Source organism: Oncorhynchus clarkii, unplaced genomic scaffold (genome assembly GCF_045791955.1).
Source record: "Oncorhynchus clarkii lewisi isolate Uvic-CL-2024 unplaced genomic scaffold, UVic_Ocla_1.0 unplaced_contig_6271_pilon_pilon, whole genome shotgun sequence".
NCBI lineage: Eukaryota > Metazoa > Chordata > Actinopteri > Salmoniformes > Salmonidae > Oncorhynchus > Oncorhynchus clarkii.
The window spans coordinates 583,531-598,157 of NW_027261145.1; the positions used below are offsets into that span (position 1 = coordinate 583,531).

Genomic DNA, 14,627 nt, shown 5'->3' on the forward strand with positions numbered 1-14,627 from the left:
CAGAACAGGACTTTTATTTTGTAATGTTGCAGACTGCTTCAGAACAGGACTTTTATTTTGTAATGTTGCAGACTGCTTCAGAACAGGACTTTTATTCTGTAACGTTGCAGACTGCTTCAGAACAGGACTTTTATTTTGTAATGTTGCAGACTGCTTCAGAACAGGACTTTTATTCTGTAACGTTGCAGAGAGAGAAGCGCGTTTCAGATCGGGTACATGGTGTTTGTGACTTGCAGGGAAGGGAAGTAGAACCTTCTGGAAGCCTGCTTCCCTAATGGCATCCTGTACCCTACATAGTGCACTACTGCAGACCGCCAGAAGGTTCTAACTTCCATCTCCCTTCCCTACAAGTCAACAAACCCCATGTCCTGATCTGAAACCTGCTTCTCTCTCTGCAACGTTACAGAATAAACAAGACTGTGATACTCTGTAAGCAGGGAAGAACCTTTCTGTCGGGGGGAATTGAAAGGTGGGACCAACTCGACTTAACTACACAGCTACAATTTATAACTTACAAAAAATAAATCATAATAATCTAACTCTCCCTTTTTCTTTCGCTCTGACTCTGTCCTGTGACTCCTCACCCTCCTGTTTCTCTCTGACTCTGTCCTGTTTGACTCCTCACCCTCCTGTTTGACTCCTCACCCTCCTGTTTCTCTCTGACTCTGTCCTGTTTGACTCCTCACCCTCCTGTTTGACTCCTCACCCTCCTGTTTCTCTCTGACTCTGTCCTGTGACTCCTCACCCTCCTGTTTCTCTCTGACTCTGTCCTGTTTGACTCCTCACCCTCCTGTTTCTCTCTGACTCTGTCCTGTTTGACTCCTCACCCTCCCGTTTCTACCTGACTCTGTCCTGTTTGACTCCTCACCCTCCTGTTTCTCTCTGACTCTGTCCTGTTTGACTCCTCCCCCTCCTGTTTCTCTCTGACTCTGTCCTGTTTGACTCCTCCCCCTCCTGTTTCTCTCTGACTCTGTCCGGTTTGACTCCTCACCCTCCTGTTTCTCTCTGACTCTGTCCTGTTTGACTCCTCACCCTCCTGTTTCTCTCTGACTCTGTCCTGTTGGACTCCTCCCCCTCCTGTTTCTCTCTGACTCTGTCCTGTTTGACTCCTCACCCTCCTATTTCTCTCTGACTCTGTCCTGTTTGACTCCTCCCCCTCCTGTTTCTCTCTGACTCTGTCCTGTTTGACTCCTCACCCTCCTGTTTCTCTCTGACTCTGTCCTGTTTGACTCCTCACCCTCCTGTTTCTCTCTGACTCTGTCCTGTTTGACTCCTCACCCTCCTGTTTCTCTCTGACTCTGTCCTGTTTGACTCCTCACCTTCCTGTTTCTCTCTGACTCTGTCCTGTGACTCCGCCCCCTCCTGTTTCTCTCTGACTCTGTCCTGTGACTCCTCACCCTCCTGTTTCTCTCTGACTCTGTCCTGTGACTCCTCACCCTCCTGTTTCTCTCTGACTCTGTCCTGTTTGACTCCTCCCCCTCCCGTTTCTACCTGTTTTCTCTCTGACTCTTTAGTCTGTAGTGTCTGTGCTGTAGCCTAGTAGTTGTCCCGCCCCTGGTGTTCTCGTCTCGGCAGTAGAGTGCTGGTCCAGAGGTGGTTCTACTGATGGAATGTACTAGGTTCTGTAGGTTCTATTCCTCAGATTTTAGCCTGTCTGTTTTAGAACTAAATCAGGACATCATTTTTTATTTTGTAACACTTCAATATGTAACACTTCACAATGTTTGTTTTTTTTTCCACCCCCTCGTTTGGTGTTTTTCTCATCTGCTGATCACAAGTCTTTATATAAAATCTATGATTGTTGCACAAAAAACCAACATAAAATAAATAAATTTAAAAAAACACTGCTAAACGAAAGCTATTTCAAGGTGGAGACCATCTTATGTGTTTTGCTAAAAGTATTTTTTTGCTATTCTATTAAAATCTTTTTTTGTTTTTGAGAAAGAAGAAAAAGTAAAAATGTATTTTAAAATGTTTGATCTGTTTTTAAAAATTTGTAGCACAAATAAATTTTAAATAAATTTAAAATTCTCTCGTTGATCTGCTGTGTCCAGCAGTCTTTTTTTTTTTTTTAAGTGTTTTATGTACATGAACTATAGCGCACATCACTACACAGCTGAAAAACATGTGTTTTATGTACATGAACTATAGCGCACGTCACTGCACAGCTGAAAAACATGTGTTTTATGTACATGAACTATAGCGCACGTCACTGCACAGCTGAAAACATGTGTTTTATTTACATGAACTATAGCGCACATCACTACACAGCTGAAAACATGGCATTTTTAAAGGAGTTTTCCAAGATGTCTGCAGGGAGACGACATTCACATTAAACACTGTACAAGGCAGCTAGCTGTACAAGGCAGCTGTACAAGGCAGCTAGCTGTACAAGGCAGCTGTACAAGGCAGCTAGCTGTACAAGGCAGCTGTACAAGGCAGCTGTACAAGTGACCCTTCAAACTGCATCATCGTGCGGCTAGAACACATCTTACATTCAATCCCGACCCTTCTAGTTTACTTTTTTTTTTTTTTCTCTCAAAGAACGAGGACAAAGAGACGTTGTCACTTCCTGTCAACAGTTTATTAATAGTCAATGACCCTGTGGTGCTTAATAAGAGTATAAATATTGAAAAGTCATCAGATCGGAGACATGCTGCTTGTATGAAACGAGGACTGGTACAAACCATTAACACTATGAAGTACAAATACAAGGTTAAATAATAATGTCATTGGATGTGTCGACCGACGCACACGAGGATATTGGCTTTAACTTCTTCAGGGCCTCTTTTATACCTGGTGCTCACATGTGTCCTGATCTTCTCCACATTCTGATTTGTACCTACATTATTTATTTTCCCCCCCAGGTGTGGACGATTATTATTATATTTTTTTAAAGAAGCAATTTTTATTTATTTTTATTTCACCTTTATTTAACCTTTTATTTAACCAGGTAGGCTAGTTGAGAACAAGTTCTCATTTACAACTGCGACCTGGCCAAGATAAAGCATAGCAGTGTGAACAGACAACACAGAGTTACACATGGAGTAAACAATTAACAAGTCAATAACACAGTAGAAAAAAGGGGAGTCTATATATACATTGTGTGCAAAAGGCATGAGAAGGTAGGCAAATAATTACAATTATGCAGATTAATAACACTGGAGTGATAAATGATCAGATGGTTATGTACAGGTAGAGATATTGGTGTGCAAAAGAGCAGAAAAGTAAATAAATAAAAACAGTATGGGGATGAGGTAGGTGAAAATGGGTGGGCTATTTACCAATAGACTATGTACAGCTGCAGCGATCGGTTAGCTGCTCAGATAGCAGATGTTTGAAGTTGGTGAGGGAGATAAAAGTCTCCAACTCCAGTCACAGGCAGCAGAGAACTGGAACGAAAGGCGGCCGAATGAGGTGTTGGCTTTAGGGATGATCAGTGAGGTACACCTGCTGGAGCGCGTGCTACGGGTGGGTGTTGCCATCGTGACCAGTGAACTGAGATAAGGCTTTACCTAGCATGGACTTGTAGATGACCTGGAGCCAGTGGGTCTGGCGACGAATATGTAGCGAGGGCCAGCCGACTAGAGCATACAAGTCGCAGTGGTGGGTGGTATAAGGTGCTTTAGTGACAAAACGGATGGCACTGTGATAAACTGCATCCAGTTTGCTGAGTAGAGTGTTGGAAGCAATTTTGTAGATGACATCGCCGAAGTCGAGGATCGGTAGGATAGTCAGTTTTACTAGGGTAAGTTTGGCGGCGTGAGTGAAGGAGGCTTTGTTGCGGAATAGAAAACCGACTCTAGATTTGATTTTCGATTAGAGATGTTTGATATGAGTAGCACGCGTCCCAGCAGGTATATCTCACTGGTCACCCCCAAAGCCAATTCCTCCTTTGGCCGCCTTTCCTTCCAGTTCTCTGCTGCCAATGACTGGAACGAACTGAATGTATTGCCTTACCTCCCTTATCCTACCTCATTTCTACACACTGTATATACATTTTTCTATTGTGTTATTGACTGCACGTTTGTTTACTCCATGTGTAACTGTGTTGTTGTTGTTTGTGTTGCACTGCTTTGCTTTATCTTGGCCAGGTCACAGTTGTAAATGAGAACTTGTGGCAACCTACCACCCAAGGCCTTTCCGTATTTGACTCTCGCCTGTAAACCCCGCCCACTGACATGTCACTGAGTTTTCATCCAACCAATGGCTTTGTTCTGCCAGTTCCCTAGAGGTCGGAGCTGCCCTCAGAACAACCTGCGGAAGCGGTCAGAAAGTGCTGATCACTAATCTTCTAATGGTCTAGAAATGTGGACGAGACCAGGACACAGGTTAGCATCAGCTATAAACAGGGTTCATGATGACATTCTTTCAGAACAATAGAACGTCACAATATTCTTCAATAGAACATCAGAACATTCTTCAATAGAACATCACAACATTCTTCAATAGAACACCAGAACATTCTTCAATAGAACACCAGAACATTCTTCAATAGAACATCACAACATTCTTCATCACAACATTCTTCATCAGAACATCACAACATTCTTCAATAGAACACCAGAACATTCTTCAATAGAACACCAGAACATTCTTCAATAGAACACCAGAACATTCTTCAATAGAGCATGTCACTCCAACAGTCCTCCATACAGAGTGTGGAAGGGCACATTGATATGTACATATAACCAAGCAGTTAGTACATACCATGTATATACTGTCAATGAGAGGCCAACATCATCATTTTGGGACAATTTCCCCATTCAATCAATCAAATTTATTTTATATAGCCCTTCGTACATCAGCTGATATCTCAAAGTGCTGTACAGAAACCCAGCCTAAAACCCCAAACAGCAAGCAATGCAGGTGAAGAAGCACCCCATTGAATCTCAATGGTTCGGTCAGCAGATTGTTTAACGGTGGCCCCAGGTTTAAGGACAGATCAGAAAGCTACAATCTCTTGGTTATAATATGAGTAAAGACGTGTTCACACACACATGAACCTGCTTCTGAGTCTATTCCCCACAACATGTTTGATTGAATGCATTGTATTGTTGACTTCAGGGGAGGAGCATCGGACCCCAAACTAACTCCTGAGTCTATTCCCCACAACATGTTTGATTGAATGCATTGTATTGTTGACTTCAGGGGAGGAGCATCGGACCCCTAACTAACTCCACTGTGCTTTAAAAGAACCCCGGCTGGAAGGGGTTAACGCTGATTGGTTAGACTTAGCTTCAAATCACTGACTATTCGCAGGTGATTGGTCGGAATGCCTTGGCAGTCATACTCAGAGACAATGGGAGTCAGGGGGGTTGTGTGTGTGTGGGGGGGGGGGGGGTGTTGACTCGGTACCTCCGCCAATCCAGGCAGGGCGTGTGTTACCGTGGTAACAGCGCAGTAAAGAACGTTAGAATGTCTGTCTGTTTTTTTAAGGTGTCTGTTGACTCCTCGTGTCGCGAAACTCCTGATCAATTCCTGAGTCTTCCCAGAGTGTTTTGGTGCTTTTGATCGATTCATTTGTGGATTTTCAGTTTGTTTTTTCCTCCAACCATCACCGTCTGAGTTCTGAGGAGGAGGCCGATGTGTGTGTGTGTCTGTGCATGTGATACTAGGGACTGAAGGAAAGCTCCGTCTCTCTCCCAGGAGAGTATCTCCTCGTTCCAGGATCTGTCCATCTTCCTGGAATCCCATCTCCTCGTTCCAGGATCTGTCCATCTTTCTGGAATCCATCTCCTCTCTTCCTCGTCTCTCCTGGTGGAGCTGTGGGGGCAGCGGTTCCCGTGGAGATTCCCGCCGTTCCCTCCAGTCAGCAGGACGAAGCGCTGATCTTCTCTGAGACCTCCAGGTCTGACTTGGCCACCAGGAAACGTAGACGTCCTCCGCCTAGACGAATCAGATCCACAGCACTGGAGAAGGGGGAGGAGCGGAGGAAAGAGAGACAGGAAAGGTGGAAGGAGAGAGGTAGAGTTGTATTACATAGTGATCACCACAGATTCAATATTAACGATAGACAGGAGAGAGGTAGTCTGCTCCTATCAGGCTGGTCCCGTTAACCGCTAGTATCCTCACCTCTGGTAGTCCTCTCCTATCAGGCTGGTACCCCTAGTATCTAGTATCCTCACCTCTAGTAGTCTGCTCCTATCAGGCTGGTCCCGTTAACCGCTAGTATCTTCACCTATGGTAGTCTGCTCCTATCAGGCTGGTCCCGTTAACCGCTAGTATCCTCACCTCTGGTAGTCTGCTCCTATCAGGCTGGTCCCGTTAACCGCTAGTATCCTCACCTCTGGTAGTCTGCTCCTATCAGGCTGGTCCCCCTAGTATCCTCACCTCTGGTAGTCTGCTCCTATCAGGCTGGTTCCCCTAGTATCCTCACCTCTAGTAGTCTGCTCCCATCAGGCTGGTTCCCCTAGTATCCTCACCTCTGGTAGTCTGCTCCTATCAGGCTGGTCCCGTTAACCGCTAGTATCCTCACCTCTGGTAGTCTGCTCCTATCAGGCTGGTCCCGTTAACCGCTAGTATCCTCACCTCTGGTAGTCTGCTCCTATCAGGCTGGTCCCGTTAACCGCTAGTATCCTCACCTCTGGTAGTCTGCTCCTATCAGGCTGGTCCCGTTAACCGCTAGTATCCTCACCTCTGGTAGTCTGCTCCTATCAGGCTGGTCCCGTTAACCGTTAGTATCCTCACCTCTGGTAGTCTGCTCCTATCAGGCTGGTCCCGTTAACCGCTAGTATCCTCACCTCTGGTAGTCTGCTCCTATCAGGCTGGTCCCGTTAACCGCTAGTATCCTCACCTCTGGTAGTCTGCTCCTATCAGGCTGGTCCCGTTAACCGCTAGTATCCTCACCTCTGGTAGTCTGCTCCTATCAGGCTGGTCCCCCTAGTATCCTCACCTCTGGTAGTCTGCTCCTATCAGGCTGGTCCCGTTAACCGCTAGTATCCTCACCTCTGGTAGTCTACTCCTATCAGGCTGGTCCCCCTAGTATCCCTCACCTCTGGTAGTCTGCTCCCATCAGGCTGGTCCCGTTAACCGCTAGTATCCTCACCTCTGGTAGTCTGCTCCCATCAGGCTGGTCCCGCTAGTATCCTCACCTCTGGTAGTCTGCTCCCATCAGGCTGGTCCCGCTAGTATCCTCACCTCTGGTAGTCTGCTCCCATCAGGCTGGTCCCCCTAGTATCCTCACCTCTGGTAGTCTGCTCCTATCAGGATGGTCCCCCTAGTATCCTCACCTCTGGTAGTCTGCTCCTATCAGGCTGGTCCCCCTAGTATCCTTACCTCTGGTAGTCTGCTCCTATCAGGCTGGTCCCCCTAGTATCCTCACCTCTGGTAGTCTGCTCCCATCAGGCTCGTCCCTCTAGTATCCTCACCTCTGGTAGTCTGCTCCTATCAGGCTGGTCCCGTTAACCGCTAGTATCCTCACCTCTGGTAGTCTGCTCCTATCAGGCTGGTCCCGTTAACCACTAGTATCCTCACCTCTGGTAGTCTGCTCCTATCAGGCTTGTCCCGTTAACCGCTAGTATCCTCACCTCTGGTAGTCTGCTCCTATCAGGCTGGTCCCGTTAACCGCTAGTATCCTCACCTCTGGTAGTCTGCTCCTATCAGGCTGGTCCCGTTAACCGCTAGTATCCGGTCTCCAATCCTCAGCCTCCCGTCAGACTCCGCCGGACCGTCTGGTATCAGAGTTCTGATATAGATCCCTGGAGCATTCAGAGGCGTGTGCTGGAGGAGGAGAGAAGTTTAGCCGTTTAAATGTTACCGCCTGCTATGTTCAGCCAAACACTATCGCCGGGTGTACATTTGGTCTTTGAATAAGTGTGTGTGTGTGTGTGTGTGTGTTTGTGTGTTTGTGTGTGTGTGTGTGTGTAAATGAGTGTATAAGGCCGGGATTCAATGGGATGGTGGATTTAGACATACGCAGCATTTAAAGGTAATGTCCCATTGTGTCGTCATACGCAGCATTTAAAGGTAATGTCCCATTGTGTCGTCATACGCAGCATTTAAAGGTAATGTCCCATTGTGTCGTCATACGCAGCATTTAAAGGTAATTTCCCATTGTGTCGTCATACGCAGCATTTAAAGGTAATTTCCCATTGTGCTGTCATACGCAGCATTTAAAGGTAATGTCCCATTGTGTCGTCATACGCAGCATTTAAAGGTAATTCCCCATTGTGTCGAACATACGCAGCATTTAAAGGTAATGTCCCATTGTGTCGTCATACGCAGCATTTAAAGGTAATTTCCCATTGTGTCGTCATACGTAGCATTTAAAGGTAATGTCCCATTGTGTCGTCATACGCAGCATTTAAAGGTAATTTCCCATTGTGTCGTCATACGCAGCATTTAAAGGTAATTTCCCATTGTGTCGTCATACGCAGCATTTAAAGGTAATTCCCCATTGTGTCGTCATACGCAGCATTTAAAGGTAATTTCCCATTGTGCTGTCATACGCAGCATTTAAAGGTAATTCCCCATTGTGTCGTCATACGCAGCATTTAAAGGTAATTTCCCATTGTGTCGTCATACGCAGCATTTAAAGGTAATTTCCCACTGTGTCAGCATTTAAAGGTAATTTCCCATTGTGTCGTCATACGTAGCATTTAAAGGTAATTTCCCACTGTGTCAGCATTTAAAGGTAATGTCCCATTGTGTCATCATACGCAGCATTTAAAGGTAATTCCCCATTGTGTCGTCATACGCAGCATTTAAAGGTAATTTCCCATTGTGTCGTCATACGCAGCATTTAAAGGTAATTCCCCATTGTGTCGTCATACGCAGCATTTAAAGGTAATTTCCCATTGTGTCGTCATACGCAGCATTTAAAGGTCATTTCCCATTGTGCTGTCATACGCAGCATTTAAAGGTAATTTCCCATTGTGCTGTCATACGCAGCATTTAAAGGTAATTTCCCATTGTGTCGTCATACGCAGCATTTAAAGGTAATTCCCCAATGTGTCGTCATACGCAGCATTTAAAGGTAATTTCCCATTGTGCTGTCATACGCAGCATTTAAAGGTAATTTCCCACTGTGTCAGCATTTAAAGGTAATTTCCCATTGTGCTGTCATACGCAGCATATAAAGGTAATTTCCCATTGTGTCGAACATACGCAGCATTTAAAGGTAATTTCCCATTGTGTCGTCATACGCAGCATTTAAAGGTAATGTCCCATTGTGCTGTCATACGCAGCATTTAAAGGTCATTTCCCATTGTGCTGTCATACGCAGCATTTAAAGGTAATTTCCCATTGTGTCGTCATACGCAGCATTTAAAGGTAATTTCCCATTGTGTCGTCATACGCAGCATTTAAAGGTAATTCCCCATTGTGTCGTCATACGCAGCATTTAAAGGTAATTTCCCATTGTGTCGTCATACGCAGCATTTAAAGGTAATTCCCCATTGTGTCGTCATACGCAGCATTTAAAGGTAATTTCCCATTGTGTCGTCATACGCAGCATTTAAAGGTAATTTCCCATTGTGTCGTCATACGCAGCATTTAAAGGTAATGTCCCATTGTGTCGTCATACGCAGCATTTAAAGGTAATTTCCCATTGTGTCGTCATACGCAGCATTTAAAGGTAATTTCCCATTGTGTCGTCATACGCAGCATTTAAAGGTAATTTCCCATTGTGTCGTCATACGCAGCATTTAAAGGTAATTTCCCATTGTGTCGTCATACGCAGCATTTAAAGGTAATTTCCCATTGTGTCGTCATACGCAGCATTTAAAGGTAATTTCCCATTGTGTCGTCATACGCAGCATTTAAAGGTAATTTCCCATTGTGTCGTCATACGCAGCATTTAAAGGTAATTTCCCATTGTGTCGTCATACGCAGCATTTAAAGGTAATTTCCCATTGTGCTGTCATACGCAGCATTTAAAGGTAATTTCCCATTGTGTCGTCATACGCAGCATTTAAAGGTAATTCCCCACTGTGTCAACATACGCAGCATTTAAAGGTAATTCCCCACTGTGTCAACATACGCAGCATTTACTTTGAATATGGTCTGATTTAACTCCGAACATTACCTTTAAAAAGTGCGTGGCAGACTTTTACATTTGATTTAACCTTCATTTACAGAGTGAGATCAGATTGAATCCTGGCCTCAATGTATATACACCTCCGTTGTGAGTGATCTCTAATGTTAAGACATGTTGTGATTGATCTCTAATGTTAAGACATGTTGTGAGTGGCTCTAATGTTAAGACATGTTGTGAGTGATCTCTAATGTTAAGAAATGTTGTGAGTGGTCTCTAATGTTAAGACATGTTGTGAGTGATCTCTAATGTTAAGACATGTTGTGAGTGATCTCTAATGTTAAGACATGTTGTGAGTGGCTCTAATGTTAAAAAACGTTGTGAGTGATCTCTAATGTTAAGACACGTTGTGAGTGATCTCTAATGTTAAGACATGTTGTGAGTGGCTCTAATGTTAAGAAACGTTGTGAGTGGTCTCTAATGTTAAGACATGTTGTGAGTGGCTCTAATGTTAAGACATGTTGTGAGTGATCTCTAATGTTAAGAAACGTTGTGAGTGGTCTCTAATGTTAAGACATGTTGTGAGTGATCTCTAATGTTAAGAAACGTTGTGAGTGGTCTCTAATGTTAAGACATGTTGTGAGTGATCTCTAATGTTAAGAAACGTTGTGAGTGGTCTCTAATGTTAAGACATGTTGTGAGTGATCTCTAATGTTAAGAAACGTTGTGAGTGATCTCTAATGTTAAGAAACGTTGTGAGTGATCTCTAATGTTAAGAAACGTTGTGAGTGGTCTCTAATGTTAAGACATGTTGTGAGTGATCTCTAATGTTAAGAAACGTTGTGAGTGATCTCTAATGTTAAGAAACGTTGTGAGTGATCTCTAATGTTAAGAAACGTTGTGAGTGGTCTCTAATGTTAAGACATGTTGTGAGTGGCTCTAATGTTAAGAAACGTTGTGAGTGGTCTCTAATGTTAAGACATGTTGTGAGTGATCTCTAATGTTAAGAAACGTTGTGAGTTGTCTCTAATGTTAAGACATGTTGTGAGTGATCTCTAATGTTAAGAAACGTTGTGAGTGGTCTCTAATGTTAAGACATGTTGTGAGTGATCTCTAATGTTAAGAAACGTTGTGAGTGATCTCTAATGTTAAGAAACGTTGTGAGTGATCTCTAATGTTAACAAACGTTGTGAGTGGTCTCTAATGTTAAGACATGTTGTGAGTGATCTCTAATGTTAAGAAACGTTGTGAGTGATCTCTAATGTTAAGAAACGTTGTGAGTGATCTCTAATGTTAAGAAACGTTGTGAATGGTCTCTAATGTTAAGACATGTTGTGAGTGATCTCTAATGTTAAGAAACGTTGTGAGTGATCTCTAATGTTAAGAAACGTTGTGAGTGATCTCTAATGTTAAGAAGTGTTGTGAGTGGTCTCTAATGTTAAGAAACGTTGTGAGTGGTCTCTAATGTTAAGACATGTTGTGAGTGATCTCTAATGTTAAGAAACGTTGTGAGTGATCTCTAATGTTAAGAAACGTTGTGAGTGATCTCTAATGTTAATAAACGTTGTGAGTGGTCTCTAATGTTAAGAAACGTTGTGAGTGGTCTCTAATGTTAAGAAATGTTGTGAGTGATCTCTAATGTTAAGAAATGTTGTGAGTGATCTCTAATGTAAAGAAACGTTGTGAGTGATCTCTAATGTTAAGAAATGTTGTGAGTGATCTCTAATGTTAAGAAACGTTGTGAGTGGTCTCTAATGTTAAGAAACGTTGTGAGTGATCTCTAATGTTAAGACATGTTGTGAGTGATCTCTAATGTTAAGAAACGTTGTGAGTGATCTCTAATGTTAAGAAACGTTGTGAGTGGTCTCTAATGTTAAGACATGTTGTGAGTGATCTCTAATGTTAAGAAACGTTGTGAGTGGTCTCTAATGTTAAGAAATGTTGTGAGTGGTCTCTAATGTTAAGAAATGTTGTGAGTGATTTCTAATGTTAAGAAACGTTGTGAGTGATCTCTAATGTTAAGACATGTTGTGAGTGATTTCTAATGTTAAGAAACGTTGTGAGTGATCTCTAATGTTAAGACATGTTGTAAGTGATTTCTAATGTTAAGAAACATTGTGAGTGATCTCTAATGTTAAGACATGTTGTGAGTGATCTCTAATGTTAAGAAACGTTGTGAGTGATCTCTAATGTTAAGAAACGTTGTGAGTGATCTCTAATGTTAAGAAATGTTGTGAGTGATTTCTAATGTTAAGAAACGTTGTGAGTGATCTCTAATGTTAAGACATGTTGTGAGTGATTTCTAATGTTAAGAAACGTTGTGAGTGATCTCTAATGTTAAGACATGTTGTGAGTGATTTCTAATGTTAAGAAACGTTGTGAGTGATCTCTAATGTTAAGAAACGTTGTGAGTGATCTCTAATGTTAAGAAACGTTGTGAGTGGTCTCTAATGTTAAGAAACGTTGTGAGTGGTCTCTAATGTTAAGACATGTTGTGAGTGATCTCTAATGTTAAGAAACGTTGTGAGTTATCTCTAATGTTAAGAAACGTTGTGAGTGGTCTCTAATGTTAAGAAACGTTGTGAGTGGTCTCTAATGTTAAGAAATGTTGTGAGTGATCTCTAATGTTAAGAAATGTTGTGAGTGATCTCTAATGTTAAGACATGTTGTGAGTGATCTCTAATGTTAAGAAACGTTGTGAGTGGTCTCTAATGTTAAGAAATGTTGTGAGTGATCTCTAACTTTAAGAAACGTTGTGAGTGATCTCTAATGTTAAGAAACGTTGTGAGTGATCTCTAATGTTAAGAAACGTTGTGAGTGGTCTCTAATGTTAAGACATGTTGTGAGTGATCTCTAATGTTAAGAAACGTTGTGAGTGGTCTATAATGTTAAGAAATGTTGTGAGTGGTCTCTAATGTTAAGAAATGTTGTGAGTGATTTCTAATGTTAAGAAACGTTGTGAGTGATCTCTAATGTTAAGACATGTTGTGAGTGATTTCTAATGTTAAGAAACGTTGTGAGTGATCTCTAATGTTAAGACATGTTGTGAGTGATCTCTAATGTTAAGAAACGTTGTGAGTGATCTCTAATGTTAAGAAACGTTGTGAGTGGTCTCTAATGTTAAGAAACGTTGTGAGTGATCTCTAATGTTAAGAAACGTTGTGAGTGATCTCTAATGTCAAGAAACGTTGTGAGTGGTTTCTAATGTTAAGAAATGTTGTGAGTGATTTCTAATGTTAAGAAACGTTGTGAGTGGTCTCTAATGTTAAGAAATGTTGTGAGTGATTTCTAATGTTAAGAAACGTTGTGAGTGATCTCTAATGTTAAGACATGTTGTGAGTGATTTCTAATGTTAAGAAACGTTGTGAGTGATCTCTAATGTTAAGACATGTTGTGAGTGATTTCTAATGTTAAGAAACGTTGTGAGTGATCTCTAATGTTAAGAAACGTTGTGAGTGGTCTCTAATGTTAAGAAATGTTGTGAGTGATTTCTAATGTTAAGAAACGTTGTGAGTGATCTCTAATGTTAAGACATGTTGTGAGTGATTTCTAATGTTAAGAAACGTTGTGAGTGATCTCTAATGTTATTGCCTAGTACTTCCTGTATATAGCCATGTTATTACCTGGTACTCCATGTATATAGCCATGTTATTGCCTAGTATCTGTATATAGCCATGTTATTACCTGGTACTTCCTGTATATAGCCATGTTATTACCTGGTACTTCCTGTATATAGCCATGTTATTACCTGGTACTTCCTGTATATAGCAGTTATTACCTGGTACTTCCTGTATATAGCCATGTTATTACCTGGTACTTCCTTTATATAGCCATGTTATTACCTCCCTGTATATAGCCATGTTATTACCTGGTACTCCCTGTATATAGCCATGTTATTACCTGGTACTTCCTGTATATAGCCATGTTATTACCTGGTACTTCCTGTATATAGCCATGTTATTACCTGGTACTTCCTGTATATAGCCATGTTATTACCTGGTACTTCCTGTATATAGCCATGTTATTACCTGGTACTTCCTGTATATAACAGTTATTGTTGTTCGTTATTCACTGTGTATCTATTCCTTGTTTACATGTGTTAGTCTACACCTGTTGTTTATAAAGCATGTGTTAGCCTACACCTGTTGTTTATAAAGCCTGTGTTAGTCTACACCTGTTGTTTACATTTGTTAGTCTACACCTGTTGTTTACATGTGTTAGTCTACACCTGTTGTTTATAAAGCATGTGTTAGTCTACACCTGTTGTTTACATGTGTTAGTCTACACCTGTTGTTTACATGTGTTAGTCTACACCTGTTGTTTACAAAGCATGTGTTTGTTTACATGTGTTAGTCTACACCTGTTGTTTACATGTGTTAGTCTACACCTGTTGTTTATAAAGCATGTGTTAGTCTACACCTGTTGTTTACATGTGTTAGTCTACACCTGTTGTTTATAAAGCATGTGTTAGCCTACACCTGTTGTTTATAAAGCCTGTGTTAGTCTACACCTGTTGTTTACATGTGTTAGTCTACACCTGTTGTTTACATGTGTTAGTCTACACCTGTTGTTTACATGTGTTAGTCTACACCTGTTGTTTACATGTGTTAGTCTACACCTGTTGTTTACATGTGTTAGTCTACACCTGTTG

General features: G+C 42.0%; 1 protein-coding gene across 1 annotated transcript in view; it reads right to left on the minus strand.

Annotated features, from left to right (window-relative positions):
* Window positions 1-4,967: 4,967 nt before the first annotated feature.
* The window catches only part of LOC139405250 (ras-associating and dilute domain-containing protein-like), a 97,689-nt gene continuing 88,029 nt past the window's right edge, over window positions 4,968-14,627 (minus strand). The window contains exons 19-20 of the mRNA XM_071147689.1: window positions 7,583-7,722; window positions 4,968-5,912 (exon numbers count right to left, since the gene is read on the minus strand). Of these exons, the coding sequence (XP_071003790.1) occupies window positions 5,813-5,912; window positions 7,583-7,722 (240 nt within the window). The 3' untranslated portion in view covers window positions 4,968-5,812. The remainder of the gene's footprint in view (window positions 5,913-7,582; window positions 7,723-14,627) is intronic.